The 15,155-nt window shown below is 42.3% G+C and overlaps 1 protein-coding gene across 3 annotated transcripts in view; it reads left to right on the plus strand.

Annotated features, from left to right (window-relative positions):
- Positions 1-14,892, plus strand: part of LOC148030056 (tRNA (5-methylaminomethyl-2-thiouridylate)-methyltransferase) — a 49,023-nt gene extending 34,131 nt beyond the window's left edge. The window contains exons 8-10 of one of the 3 annotated variants that reach the window (XM_087686329.1): positions 2,732-2,883; positions 2,980-3,130; positions 11,388-14,084. In XM_087686329.1, coding sequence (XP_087542455.1) covers positions 2,732-2,883; positions 2,980-3,130; positions 11,388-11,396 — 312 coding nt within the window. In that variant the 3' untranslated portion in view covers positions 11,397-14,084. Of the gene's footprint in view, positions 1-2,731; positions 2,884-2,979; positions 3,131-11,387; positions 14,085-14,231 lie in introns of those variants that run through there. The other 2 variants (XM_087686328.1, XM_087686327.1) reach the window with 2 other exon arrangements.
- The last annotated feature ends 263 nt before the right edge of the window (positions 14,893-15,155 follow it).

Raw genomic sequence — 15,155 nt, forward strand, 5'->3', positions numbered from 1 at the left:
TCTTCAAGCTCTACCCCGAGACCTACGGACCACTTATTGCTCAAGTGTTTCGAACCGAGCAGCCATGGCTACCTCTCACATAGCCGTCGCGCAATGCCTACCTTACGGGTGTAGTGAGCTTACCTTGATGCTCGATCGAGTACCTTCCTCTCTCTTGCACCCCTGCAGCTCCATGATCCTTGAGGTAAGCTCAAGCAACCTCAATCCCTCTCCCATGAGCTTCATCCTCCATAGCCACGTACAAGACAAGAGAAGAGAAGAGAAGAGGAGAAGATGAAGAGAGAAGATGGAGAGCTCCTTCTCCAAGATCCCTCACTCTCACACAATCACTCCCTCACTCCCTCACACTCTCTCAATCCCTCTCTCAAGCACAAGCAAGAAGGCAAGAAACAAGAGGAGAAGAAGAAGAAGCTTTCTGCCACACACGAGAATGAGCTTCTCGTTCACTTTTTAACTTTATATACATGCCCTAATTTCCATGGGCGGTCATCCCCCTTTTTTTACATGGCCGGCCATTAGCCTAGGCCCCTTTTCTCATTGTCCGTCTATCCTCCTAGCTTCCTTTCCACCGCCTGTCTACATTTACAAATTGCACGGGTGAGAGCCCGGCGCTCTTTTACAAGATTTCAGGGTGCGCCTTTTCCATTTTAAAATGTGCCTTTCTCCTTCGGCATTTGCCTTGGACTTTTAAGGTTGCCCTTGCGCTTTTGGTCTTTTTTCCTCTTCTTTCTTCAGTCGGGCGACCTTTTTTCCACCTTTGCCCTGCGTCTTTTCTGCTTTCTTTTGCTTTCTTCGTGTTGGGGTTAACACTATGTTCCATGTTAGTCATTTGAAAGAACGATTGGAACAAGGTGAACCGATAGTTGTGATTGAGAATGTCCCGTGGCTTAAGGATACTACTCGCTATATTTCACTCAAACTTGAATCGATTCTCGGCCATAGGACCAAACAATCTCATTTGATCGTTTATCCCAAGTATTTGGGCAAGTGGAAAAACCACCGATAGGCAAAGTCTACCTGGGAGTTGGTACGTTCGTTGAAGAGTTGTTTTCTCCACTTCATCTTTGAGGATATTGCCGAGGACAACAATCATTTATAAGGGGCGAAGTGTTATATCCTTGGACATAGGGATGGGTGCTAGGAGCATTGGTCACAATGGTTATGAAGTGACACTTCGGGTTTAGGATACTCAAGGCCCTATTGTGCATAGGGTTGTGTGATCACCACTCTTGGACTCTTGGCGCGTTGGCCAATGCATCTGTATACCAGGATGGTGTGGATTGGTTGTATGAGATTGGTCTTTGGGACATGGTCATGACCTGGAGTGCTACTAGCTCCTAGGCTTGAGGTTGTGCTTGCTTGGCTCTATGGCTAGGAGGTGAGTTTGATTTCCAGTCCCTTATATTCATGAATGTGGCTTGTGTCATATCTCATGTGCATGTTGGATGTTAGTGGGAGGTTTCATATATTCTATGTTGTCAATTACCGATTTGGAGCATTCAAATAAGAACAAGTTAGCAACCCTTCAATGAGCAATTGATCATGGTCTTATTAAAGGGTGATCTCATAGTAGCTATCATCATGAATTGGGATTATTGTCAATTGCAGAGAACCCTTCTCTGTCTTTCTTATATAACCCAATGAGATTGTATCAGCTAGAGCTTTCTTTACCAGCTAGAGTTCTTTTCTTTAGCATTAGCTTTCTTTTGCTGTTCATTTACATTTACATTTGTTGTTTCCTATCAGATAGTTGTATCATCTTACAGATGATTGTAACCCCATGGTCTCATAGTTCATTTTGGCCTTTTGGCTTTAATATATCATGTCATTTCATTTCTACCTCAATGGTGCTTGTGTGACTGCTTAGAAGTTTTGTGGTTGAGGAGATTGCCTGCAAAGGCTGTTTTTTGACAATGATGGTTGTTTGTGCTTTGGTTTGAGGAGAGCTGCTTGGGCTATTGCAAATAACCCAATATGTCTTGGTGACACAAAGCATTGAGATCTAAGATCCTTTTGTTCTGGATCTCATGCTTCATAAGGAGCTAGACCCTGTCTGAATGTTTAATCTGCAGACAATGTGGTAGACGTCATCAAGAAGGCTTTTCCATTGCCTTTGATTCTTTGAACTGGCTTCTTGGGTATTCACACCCACTTAGGATCTAAGAGGGTGATAGCATGATGGTTATTTCCTGCTTGTGAGATAGATCAGTGAGTTAGTACAGGACATTATGAGCTCTTTCTGTAGTCAGTTTGTTTTTCATTTGGGATGTTGTTTGGAACTTTAGGCTGCTGTATGGCTGCCTATACTTTTTTGGGATGGTTTCATAGTCTCTTGGTCTTGCCTATGTTACGCATCCTAATATTTGGTAAGTGTTAGCACAACCTATTTGATACTGTTTTCTTCCATGCACTCTCTTTGTGTTTTGCATTCGGCTTGTGTTCAATTCATTATATCTTTTTGATTCCACATGTCTATGTTGTCACATTTAAATGTGAACTTTGAATAGAGATTCTTTCTTAAGTCATTATAAAGCTAGGAGATAAAAATATGTTTTAGTCAATGCTAGTTCTCTGATTCACATAGATAGGTGGTCAAAGAGCTGTCTGTTTCTGCACTTAAACACTTAGTACGTTTCTTTCCAAACACCTTCAACTTAATTTAGGTGTGCAATTGAGTAGCTCAAGTGAGCCAATATCAGTATACTGACCAGTATATCAAGTGATCATGCAGGTGAAATTTAGTGATTTCATCTGTCGTCATCTTGGAGAAAAGGAGGGTCGAATACTAGAAGCAGAAACTGGCAATTATCTTGGCAATCATAAAGGTTATTGGTTCCACACCATCGGTCAGAGGCAAGGATTGCGCTTATCACAGGGACCATGGTGAGAGTAAGTAGCTAAAAAAACAAGTATGGATTCTGCAATGAGAGGGTTTCTCTGTCTACTGCAGGATTGATTGATAAAATGATTCAACTGCAGGTATGTTGTTGATAAAGATCTTGAAAACAATGTTGTTTTTGTCTCTAAAGACTATTTCTCAGTTGACAAAAAAAGACGAGTATTTGAAGTTCAGTTGCTGAACTGGTTCAGTGGCCATCCCCCTAACGGCACATCAGCGTTAAGATGCAAGGTTTGCCACCTTGAAGTTTGTGCTTTTTGTCAATGGTTTTCATACATATGTATTACATTTACTTTTGTAACACTTCCATGTATTACATGCAAGAAGTTAGAGTGAATTTTTGGTTTTATGTGTTGAGGACTCGACTAGGGAGTGCTAATGATATCTAAAGCACTCACAAGAGTGGATTGTTGTTGAATGACTTACAATCGTTTCCTAAAAGCTATAAAGTCAAACATATGAGCTCTTTGAACTTTGAACTTTGTTTATATGTTTATCAAGTGAAAATGTGAGATTAAACCAAAAAACAGGATAATGGCTTGTAAATTAGAGTATAATTTTGATGCATATCTAGAGTTTAATGGGGCTTAGCATTAGTGTTTTCCCAAACCCCTAAAGTCCACTGTAGATCCATTATTATGATCCCCAGGTAGAACAGTCAACACTGTAGAGTTCATGGTCAAGTTTTTGGTGCTAACATCTAGTTCAACATCATCTTACTATATGTATGTGAAGCTAAAGTTAGTACTTTGTCAGCCTTTTGACCTGATTCAATGGTCCAAGTTGTATTAATGTTGGCTGTTAGCATGTCCTCTACAGATTCTAATGTCTTTAGTTGGTACCTTTTAAATATTGCACTAGTGCTCCACAGAGATGTGGTCATGCACAACTGTGAAGGCTGAAGCAAACAGAACTTTTTCTTTCTTTCTTTCTTTCTCTGTATCTCCATTTTCCAAGGCACTCCTTAACACTCAAGCCTATGCCAAAGTCATTCGCTTATTTGCTGTAAATACTTTCATCCTTTGCCTGTGGCTGGATTCTTATTCAGCCCCTGGGCCCTTTCAAGGATCAAGTCAACAACTAACTATTTAGCTACCTTATCCTCCTCTCAAGTTTACCCCCTTAAAGTTACTCAGCATGTGATCGTGAGGTTGTGGCCCATGGAGTTGTGGTTCAAAGTAACAGCTCATGGATCAATCATCAACTTATTGTGTTATTACAGCTGTGTGACTGAAATCCATTTTCTTCCAAAGCTTTACATTCAGCTGACCCAAGGGCACAGTGGACATTCTAGATTGTCTCATACAAAAACATCCAGATTGATTAAGGAAAACCCAGCCTGAGAGATAATGCAGCTCATGTGACAAATCTTGGCGAAGATTTACTTGAGCAAACTCCAATTTGAACTGTAGCCTAGATACTTAAGGATTGAGGATATAAGTAAGAGGTTTTGCATCATGGGTGAAGACATTCCCCATCTTGGGCCGGCGGGTTCACCTGGAGTTCTCATTATGGTTGTGGCTTTAGCCCTCTTAGCCAATACTCCATCCAACCAGTCCTGTTTACTAACTGGGCAGGCTGCATTTGTCTAAAGCTTGATCCAGCATGCCTCTCATTTTGAGTTAAGGGTGTATTGCATCTTAGTTTTGTGAGTTCTAATGTGACATACCTAGTGGCTTCCTAACTATCTCTACATTGTTGGATCCTTTCCAAGTGATAATAAGCACTGGGAGTACTCAGTTTTGTCAAGTCAATTGATTCAATAAGTTTTACACAATCATTCAATGCAAGCAGGCTGCAACAAGAGATGATGATAGCTTGCCTCTTTTGTCCAACATCGGTACCTGATTTGTAGTTTGACTGGAATGAACAGTTCAAAATGGGATCCAATTTTCAAATCAGATTTTGGAGAGCGTTATGTGATGATTTTGGGATGCGATACAGGTTTCTAGAGTATTTCAATCTGCAGGTACATGTGCAGACTGAAATTTACAATCATCTGGCATTTGATATTTACAAGTGTTAGTGTGACCAGTTGTTTGAAAGGGTTGCTTTGTTCCATTGAGCAGCCGAGAATTACACACATGTCAAGGACTGAGAACATTGGTAAAGCTTCATATGAGGTTGCGTGGAAAGCTCTTCAACTCAGTTTGGGCAGAGTCTTTCACATTGAGTTGGATTTTTAAGAAATTTTGAAAGATCTCGGAATTTGTGAAGGAACACTTGGTCAAAGCTTAAGATTATGAAGCAAGCAAGAATTGTGATGTGTCACATTTTCATTTTGTAGTTTTTGCCCATTTCAATCATATAAAAGACTCATCATGTCTTGGTATAAAATTCTCATCTCCGGCCTAGCTAGGCCCTAGTTAGTATTGGAAGATCCTTGCAAGTTTAGTCCTTAACTGAAATGCAAGCCCAGTAGTACTAGGAGAATACATGATGGCTTGGGTACCAATGCTGCACATTGACATACTAAAATGCTTTGTGGTGCAAGGCTAAGGATGCAAAGTGAACCTAGAGAAAGTGCAGCATAAGGTATAAATGCAGACTTACAAGATGTCTAGCTAAAGATTTTTCTTAGCCTATTTTAAGGGCCCTTATCCAGAAGAGTAGCTTGACTAGCCTAAGGATCCTATTGGACAGCCTAAGGATAGGCCACCACTGCACCCTGCTGCTTACAGCCAATGGTTGTGAGAGGTAGATGTCACGAGTCTTTCTGGAGGGACCAAGGACACATGATGTCCAACAGATTAGTCAGTCAAGCCTTTGGGAGATCTAAAAGGTGCTGGCTGAGCATTGATCATGTGTAGGAATAAAACCCCTATTATCTGCCAAGGAAGATTAGCTTGGATTCTCCTTGGCATGCTCAGGGTGCAGTCAATGTTGAATCTTCACTACCCATTCATTTCGTAGCCCATGTATGACATGTGTTGTTAATGTGGCTAGGCTTCTAGCAATGCATACAGAATCTAGATTTTTTAGGAATGTTATGCTAGGCAGTTTCTTTGGTCTGGGGATGGAGCACACTTGCAGCTTAACCTGAGAGTCCCACCATGCAAAAGAGGGATTCCTTGCATGGTAGATCCATATGTAGCATGAAGATTAGGATATGCAATGGGAGTAGCTGCTGGGTAGTTGTAATGAGGCCAGCTCAGCATAAGTATGCCATGTGAGAGATGGAAGGAGCCATAAAGGCATGGGAAGGAAATCCTAGTGTTTTTTCTGCTTTCAGTCAATTGTGCAGAGTGAATCGGTCCCTAAGGAACCTCAAAAGGGCCATTGACGGGAAGGTTTGGCACCTCGATGTCGGCTCTTCGCCACCTGGGGCGGTAGTATGTCCCAAGGGTTGGGCTGTTCACAAATTAGGATTAGGGTTAGGGTGACTCAGAGAGTGTGAACACAATGAATAATAAAGTGAATGAATAATGAATATATAGTGCTCATGCAATAGACACACTATGTAGTGAATACTGAACCTCGAACTCTTGTATCTTTGGGATTAAGGCAGAGGTTATGAGTTGTAGAGTGTGTCGTACTCTGAACGGATCTTGAATTGCAGCAAAGGTAGCCTCCTAGTGTCAAACACCAACAAATGCAGCCAAGGAAGGTTGGATCTGATATAGACAACAGTGTAGGAGAGAGAAAGTCTAAAAACGCAGGTATCTGAGGAGAGAGAAAAATTGAATAACAGTTGTTAGGTGCAAATGCAACAAACAAAGGATAGAGAATGTTAGGGTGGCAGCTAGAAATTGAAAACACAACATTCATAGGAGAGAGAGGATCAGGGCAACAGTTCTAGGCTAATGGTGACAACATCAAGTGCGGATGTCAACATCAAATGCAACAACAAACTGTAAACGGCAGCTCCCAAGAACTTGGTGAAGGTTGTAGGTAGGTAGTGAAGGCTGGAATCAGACGCTAGATGGTAGCAGATGGTTGGGGGAAGCTCTAACTGTGATGCCCTCTATGAATGGGGTGTGGGCAGCAAAGGTACGGTTCTTGAAACTTGTAAAAACGAGATTGAGGGAGAGTGGTGGGCTGCATGTCTATTTATAGAACGTTTAGGATATCCAAATTAGGGTTTTACATGTGGGACATAGTTACCCTCTTGGATCACATGTCTTTTTAAAATAAGAGATTTTCTTCAAAACTCAAACACAAATAGAAGAAGGAAAAGAAGAACACAACTCTGAAGTGAATGAATATTGCAAATGAATGTAAGAGTGCACATATATTCAAGGGCAGAGCAGTTTGTCGGAGAGTGATGTCCATCGGAGACGGATCCAAAATCTGCGACCATTAGTCGAACTATGAAGAGAGAGGAGTCTGCAAAACGTTGACACTAGAGGCTGCCGGAGACAGAGGCGACAATTGTAGAAGGTGATGAAGATGTTGGCGATGGTTGGAAAACGCCAAACATAGCCTGCTGGAGGAAGGCGACAAATAGTGGGGGACAGCTTGGAGGAAGTCGCTAGGGCGCTGCAAGGGCTGATGGAGAGGTGGCAACAGTCTCAAAGGGTGGACAGCCAAGTAGAGGTAGACTGATGGTTGAAATTTGCACTCAAGGGTGTGAAACCTGCATAGATGGGAATGAGGCTGAATGGGGGCAGCTTGTCTATTTGTAGATGATGAAGGGTGTCCCAAAGAATTAGGGTTTTGGGGGGACCATTGAAACTCTCTCGAACTACTCCCCTTTTTAGGGTTTTTCATTAATTAAATGTGTTTTGGGGTTGTTTAAGAATGCTAATCAATTGAGAAGTGTGTTTTAGCTCAACACTCCTTCTCAAGCCCAAAACAGAGCCGAAAGGTTAGGTCAACCACTTGGATTTTTACTTATCCCAGGGCATCCCACCCCAAAGCAGCCCAGGGCATCGGAAAAAGGGTTTACGTCTATTGCTTAGTGGCCTACCAAGACTACAAAGGCAATGGTTATCTTACCAAGGGAGTCCAAGTAGTCACCTCAAAGAGGTCAGGACATCGGACAAAGGGTGCACGTCGGTTGCCCAGTGGCCTACCAAGTTCTATAAAGGTGGATGGAACCACATTGAATTTTTATAATAAAAAAGGTGAGAGTTAAATTTTATGGGATGCGACCGATTGAGTAACAGTGACCCAGAAGACGAGAGTAGGGAGGGTACACCCAAGACATTACAAAATAGTACAAGCTTATCCATCCACTCAAGGGTGTCAATGACGTGGAAAAATATGATGGGGGAGTATGGTGGTGTGGTGTCAAAAGCCACCGGCGGAAACAACTTAGGATTTACTCAAGTGGTGCTTTGCACAATGAGATGCAAAGTATGCTACATGCTGAAGAATGCTCATGTAGTAGGTGCCACTTCGACAATGTTCCTCGTGGGAAAATTGTTCACTTGCCCAAACGCCCTAGTACAAAGATGATGAAATCATGCAATGCAAAGGGGGGAAGGTACAACAGGGGAGAGAAGTCGATGTTGAAGACTAAGTGTTGAAGCCTGTAGGTACCAAGAAGGGTAGGAACCCCCTCTTGACTTGGATGCAGATGCCAAAGAAGGAAGAGGAGCTTGATGCCGGTCTTCCTATGGTGCCGAGAACCATAAAGAATGGAAGAAGATGATGAAGATGAAGTGGATGAAGCACTTCACTGGAAGAGTAAGGTAGAAGTCCCATGATAGCATTAAGAGAGATGCTGTACGATCCGTCTCGGGAGGGAAAATCGCCATGTTGGAAGAAGAGCAAGCATTCCTAGGATGATGAAACCATGAAAAGAAAAGTGCGCATTTTGATGTCTCTAGCCCAGGTAGGACCAAAGCAATCTACAAGTTAGCCCTACACTGAAAGACAAAACCTTGCAAAAGAGATGAGAATCTGGAAAGAGGTCAGTGACGAGATGCTCCAAAGAACATAATAGAGAGAAAATCTAACTGAAAAGACAATGCAACGAATGTGTATGTGTGTGAGTAAATGCAACAGAAGACTTAAGAATGGAAAAGCTAAGGACAATGAATCCTATGGGCTTGACTCTAGGAGTGCGAAAAATGGATGCTAGACTGACGAAGGGAACGCCTGACGAGATGGAGAGGAAGGTGATATGGATGCATGAAGCACAACAGGATTAGGACCTGCAGACCAATCAGCCAGTTCCTTAGGGGTAGTGAAAGAGTCTGTCTGTTGAGGTTGTGCTCGGGCCACATGTCCAGCAACAACAACGGGTGTTGAAGGAGTAGATGAAGCAAGAGCGGAAGGTGTAGTCCCACTAGACTGTGCAGTCGCAGTGGTTTGGTGCACTCCTCGTCCACATGGCCTGCTCTCTAGCAGTGTGTGCAAAACCGGTTTTTCTTAGGGAGTTGCTACCAGATAGGTCTAGATTCTTTGGTTCCATCTGAGGAAGAGGAGTCACCCTTTGATTAGCTTGCCTTCGCATCTTGCAAGTTTTTGCCATTGTTAGTTTTCCCTCCCTAAGAAGAGGTAACCAATCCCCTCTACTCTAAATAAGGCTGTGATGAGGATTTCTCGTGGACTTGAATATACAGCCTCGCGTAACGCAAGAACTGACACTGAAACTGGTAGAAGGTTGGCAATCGAGGCTGTGAAATGATGTGCTGAATGAAATTGAAGTACTTTTCGGGAAACTTATTCAAAAAGAACGTAACCTCGTCTGACCATGGTGCAAGGAGGTAGAGAATGGAGTAGAGAAGGAGAAGGTATAGGAGCGGAGATGGAAGATCCAACCCCTAGTGTGTGTGAAGCAGATGTGGAGTGTAATCCGAGATTTTGGAAGGATGAAGAGAGACGATCAAGGGTGGAGGTAGAAGAGGGTGGGATGGGAGGGAAGTGAGAAGTGTGTTTTACATGCTCAAATGAAACAGAAGGGATAGATGTACTTGAATTCTGTCTGCTTCGTGAGCCCCCTCTATTAAAGTTCACATACGCAAAAACCATCCGAATCCTGCACCTCAAAAGAAGAAACAGGTGAGGGTTTTGATTCATTCAACTTAAAAGGGTTGTACGAACTTGACATTGGGATTGGCTGAAATGATGAAGATGGATCGCCAGATGCTCCAAATGCCGTATGTTCTCCATGATCGGAGAGGTGGCTAGCCTCACCAACCGGTCCGAATGTGGTAGCAAAGCTTGTAGGAGGGGAGTAAACATTACCGCACTTGTTGCAATAGTACTCCTCAAAGTCCTCCTCTGTCACGTTAATGAAATCTAGAATAGGAGTAGAAAAAGAAGGTGAAGGTGAAGGTGAAAGTGGAGTGTCATCCTCCTCACGGAGTCCATAGTGCCATCTTAGGGCCTCCACTGATGGAGAAGCCTGATAGGACATCATAGAAATTGGAAAAGGTGTCTGGGACATTGTGATTCAGTTACGAGTTGTATTGTGTGCCTCGCACAAAGACTAACTCTCCACAGTATCCGTAGGATACTCTTTACAAGAGCATTGGCTCTGATACCATGTTAAGAAAACTGCTAGTGTTTGCATTGAGGAAACACAGAGTGTATGACCACGCAACATGCCCAGCCTCAGGAGGCTGCATTTTCAGTGTGCAACTGTGGCCTTGATCTTCCATAGCCTCTGGGAGTTGTCATTGCTTCGTTTTTGCTGTGTACTTCACCAGATCTGGCGTCATCAGTCTAAGTGTAGTGTTTTTGGGACAGTGCAGCTTGCACTGCTGTCTACTACCATTTACAGCAGTTGGTCATTGCATCGAGACTGCTTGCTGCATTTCGGTTTCCATTTATAGTACGACATACTCTCCAATTTGTCTCTATCCCAGTCCATTTTGAGACAGAGATTCAAGGTTTTGTATTCACCCTTGCATAGTATGTTTACTGCTTTAATTCTTCATTCATTCTTCTTTTACATTTAGTTTCTTTTCAACCTTTGAGTTCTATTGTTCTATCATTGTGTTTTGTGTTATCTTTTGTGCTTGAGTATCTCTTTACATAGTGTCAAAGTTAGGTACTCTTACCCCAAGCCTTGATTCGAAAGCTCAACATCAGAGACAAGAAAGTAGTGGGATAGATTTGAAAGCCATTTTAAAGCATTTTTAGTTGTTTTTTATTTTAAAATATAGAATCAAACATACATAAATACTAACAACTATTCAAAATAGAAAATTAGGTTTTAAGACATTTTATAAAAATTCTGAACTGAGAAAATATTCATGTTACAACATTTATTTTTGTTAAATGAGATAAGACGCTTACTTGACAATGCAAGTCGAAATTGCGCCTTTGAAGCCAATGTCTCCGCAGTCCAACAAAGGAAATCAATCTATCAGCTGTTCCCATCCCAATACACATTCACTTTGATGTTTCTCCATGCTCGATAATGCAAATTTTGATAATTACATGTGAATTGGGCTTAATAAGGTGAAAAGTTAAATCTTTTAAACCTTAAGGTTTAAAAGAAGATTGCTCCTAATGGGAATATTGGTCGTTTGATCACTGGATTTTGTTGCCATGATCCTTGAATGTACTCAGATGCTTGTATTTTGATTAGAAAATATGACGCCTTGATTAGGGGAGAATCTAAGATCACAATCGAAATCTTGAAATTGATGGAGCAATCGGCATCTACTCCATCCACTAAAGAGAAGGGCGACGATGATGGAAGATGATAGAAATGATTTCCCCCTTTCCTCTTTCTCAGGCGCAGCCTGTTCTTACCTTCCCCCTCTCTCTCCTCGCTCTCTCTATCCTGCTTGATGGTGCCCCTTCTTGCCTCATGACCCCCCCAATTCTGTGGCCATCCCAGAATATTACTCATCCACCTTCGGCCTCAATGCGACTGGTCTCATTGCTTCTCTCCCCCTTGTGATCTGTCGACAACGCTTCAAGTATCGATCACCAATGACCCTTGAAAAAGCAAGTTGAGCCATCTATTGGATCGACCATCCACTTGGAGAAGGAAATATCAATCACACACCATTCTTCAATCCAATTCCATCTTCATCCATACAAGGTACATAAGTCGAAATTTCTAGTCCTTTCTCCTTAGCTCCTTTTTTAATGTAAGATATTGGATTCAGTCGTGAAGAAGATTATCTACCAGTATGTTAGTACAAGCAGAGGTGATTACAAGAAAAAATTATTTTTATTTTCTTGAAGTTCTCCTTCTACTAGTCACTTTATTTTTTGTGCTTCATCTTTAATTCCACCATCTTTATTTCAATTTCCTTCGATTTCATCTGATTCACAAAATCGATAAACTACATACACTTCACTACCATTTGCACCACAATTCCAAATCCCACCCATATCATACTTTCCTTCTATTGCACCTTCATTTACATATCCATTCACACCTTCACTAGTAGCACCACACACTATGCTGGGTGAACCATCAATACATCTTATTCCTTTAGGTTCTCTGCTTTTGTGCATCTGGGTAGTAGAAGTCCACTAATGGTGGGGTCTTGTTCCTCGCATCTAACACTTTCAAGTTATGTTTTGCATGGGTTACCTACCCAAGCATATCCACCCTCGAGTGTTGAATGGGTTGTTCTAGAGTTTGCTCACATGACATTACCTAGTGGGCCTTGTGGCTATCTTCTAGTGCCACATCCTACAGTTGGGCAAGGTTTTTGGATTCTAGTGCCTCCTTCAGCATCTTATGATATCCCAAATCCTATTAACAAAGCTCCCTCAGCTCCCATGGATTGAGGGTGTTAACACTTTGATGTAAATCCTCAAGTGGTGCCCAATTGCAATGGTCCCTCATAAGACCCCCTTTGAGGCTTTCTTTGGCACTTTTCTTATTTCTCACCTTAGACTCTTTGGGAGTCATGCGTACACACATACTTCCAATGACAAGATGAAAGCTCATGCCCCTAGCAGAGATCTTGATTTTTGTAGGCCACTCTTCTGCACCAAAAGCTGATCAGTTGTTTGATCCTAAAACAAGAGATGTTGTCCCTCAGCCACGTTACTTGAGATTGTGCTGTCAAAGCTTGGTCTACTTCCCACTCCTGACTCACCTATAGAGTCTTCCAAGCCCCCTCCTAGGAATGTCCAATAGCTTTCCCCTGGTCAGAACTCATTGTCCAGCTCTAGGAAGCCATTGCTTAGATCCAAACTACTTCACCAGTTCCAAGCAGCTTCACCCTGCCTTGGGACAGCTCCACACCACTTGGAACAGCTCTGCACTACCTTGGGATTACCACCCCTGGCCAAAGAAAGCTCTGCTCTGACTACATTCAGCCTTGCAAAAAGTGCAGACAACATGATCAGCAGTGGAATTCCATGATTCAGCAATAGAAGCTGATGATCCCGTCCTGAGCATGCACAGCTTGATGAAGACCTGCTGCTGAGGAAAAGCTGTGTTTTGCTCACCTTTCGTAGTGTTTTCTATGGTTTCTTTGCATTCTATCAGCTTTTCACAAGAACGATTCAATAAATATTGTAATATGATCATTCAGCCTTTAATTCACTCCCAAAACTTTGGTCTACACCCAAATTCAATGAAACTTTTAATAAGGGTCATTGCATTACGATGAGTTAATGTCTGTACAAACTTACACATAAATTTTGTTTTTACTAACAGAACCTGAATTACTGATGGACTTGCCCCATATCCAACACAACTCACGCAATGTCCTTGACCCATCAAAGAGAGTTCCAAACATAAATCATGTCCCCATGACAATGGCTTATGGTCTTGTTGCGTAGCTTCAAATGAGACAGCCCCATCTGCTTTGGATAGGATTGAGTCTCTAAACCTCTTTCACTTTTTGGATAGCACCACCTTAAACTGGATGAGTATGTGCAATTTCAATCATGGAGGCACTATTGGGATGTCAGTCAACATAAACTGGATGAGTATGCACAATTTCAATCGTGGAGGCACTATTGGGATGTCAGTTGAACATAAAACAGTCTTTCCTTCTGTCAATGGTGAAAGCAATCCCTTCATGATTGTCATCGTTTTATTGCATTCATCAGTGTATATGCGGTGGCACTATTGGGATGTCAGCCAATTAAACCATTTCGTCTTCCTTTTCATATAGGTCGGTGTACTTCGTCAATCATGAAATCAATCCCTTTATGAGCATCATTGTTTCCATACATTCATTGATTTTAAAAGTGAGGCTTGGATTTTTATGAAAATATATAGATGAGTTGTTCTTTTTTCTTGCCTGTGTGCTCAATTGTGTCTGGTCTTTTTGGGGCAGGTGGGCCTGTGGTCGCCCCATGGGAAGGCCCCAGTAGGGGGTGTGGGGGGCGCAGGGGGGTATATGGTGGGGGCTGCAAGTGAGTGGGACAAGGGTTTAAATTATTTATGGCTGTCGTGCAAAATTGCTTCAAGCAAACTCATTCTGACTTGCAAGTTGTCTTTTCTGCCCAGGTTCGTCACGGACCCAGATTTTACGATTGCAGTATTGATTTCAATACATCTGGTAGTGAAGCAGCTGTAGTTCGGCTTTCGGAAGACGATCAGGGGCTTGCAGCTGGACAATATGCTGCTTTTTACGAGGGTGATGCTTGCATAGGTTCTGGTGTCATTGCTGAATATAAGGCTGAGCAAGCCTCAGTAGTGTCCCCTCAAGCACGCGAAGCTGCAAAATTGAAGGATTTTCCTGTTCCTGCTAAGAAGAGCAAATCTAAGAGCAAGAAAACAGACAAGCAGCATGTGTATCCTCCACCTCAACAGCCTGAAGAGAAGTATGGGTGGTTCTCAACTCTACAGAGATGGGTGAAAATTTACCTGGGCTGGTTTCAGTCAAGATGAGAAAATACGAATGCCATACTGGCACATGTAGGGACTGTACAGAAATGGGGAAAAAAATTTCCAAGCTGGTTTCAACCATGCTTAGAGAAGAGGGTTGCTGAAGTCCTGTACCGGCAAATATGGAGATGTCCATTTTTTATTGTTTTCTGATTCACCTGACGAATCCCATATAAATGTATCCTTTTGTCTACTGCCTCGTACATTTTGGTCCCAGCACAAACAACTACATACAGGTCAAGGAATTTCAAATTTCAATGGAGCACAACTGTTTGTCTTACACCTTTCTTATCAATCAGCTTGATAAATCATCTTTGAAAGTTTCTGTTTATGCCCAAGTAGAGCCTCGCAATGTCTGTTCTGCCTGTAGGATGAATGCAGCAAGCAACCTCCTCGTTTGGCAAACATGTTACATCTCTCCGTCATTACACGTACTAAGTGAACCTATCTCAGCCATCCATGCCTCTCATTGTCAGCTGCAAAGTGCAAATCATCAGATGGGATCTTGAAATGAAGCGGCTACTAAAAGCTTGAGTGAAGGCC

Source organism: Lygodium microphyllum, chromosome 10, assembly GCF_053477565.2.
Source record: "Lygodium microphyllum isolate KBCC chromosome 10, Lygodium_microphyllum_v1.1.10, whole genome shotgun sequence".
Classification (NCBI taxonomy): domain Eukaryota; kingdom Viridiplantae; phylum Streptophyta; class Polypodiopsida; order Schizaeales; family Lygodiaceae; genus Lygodium; species Lygodium microphyllum.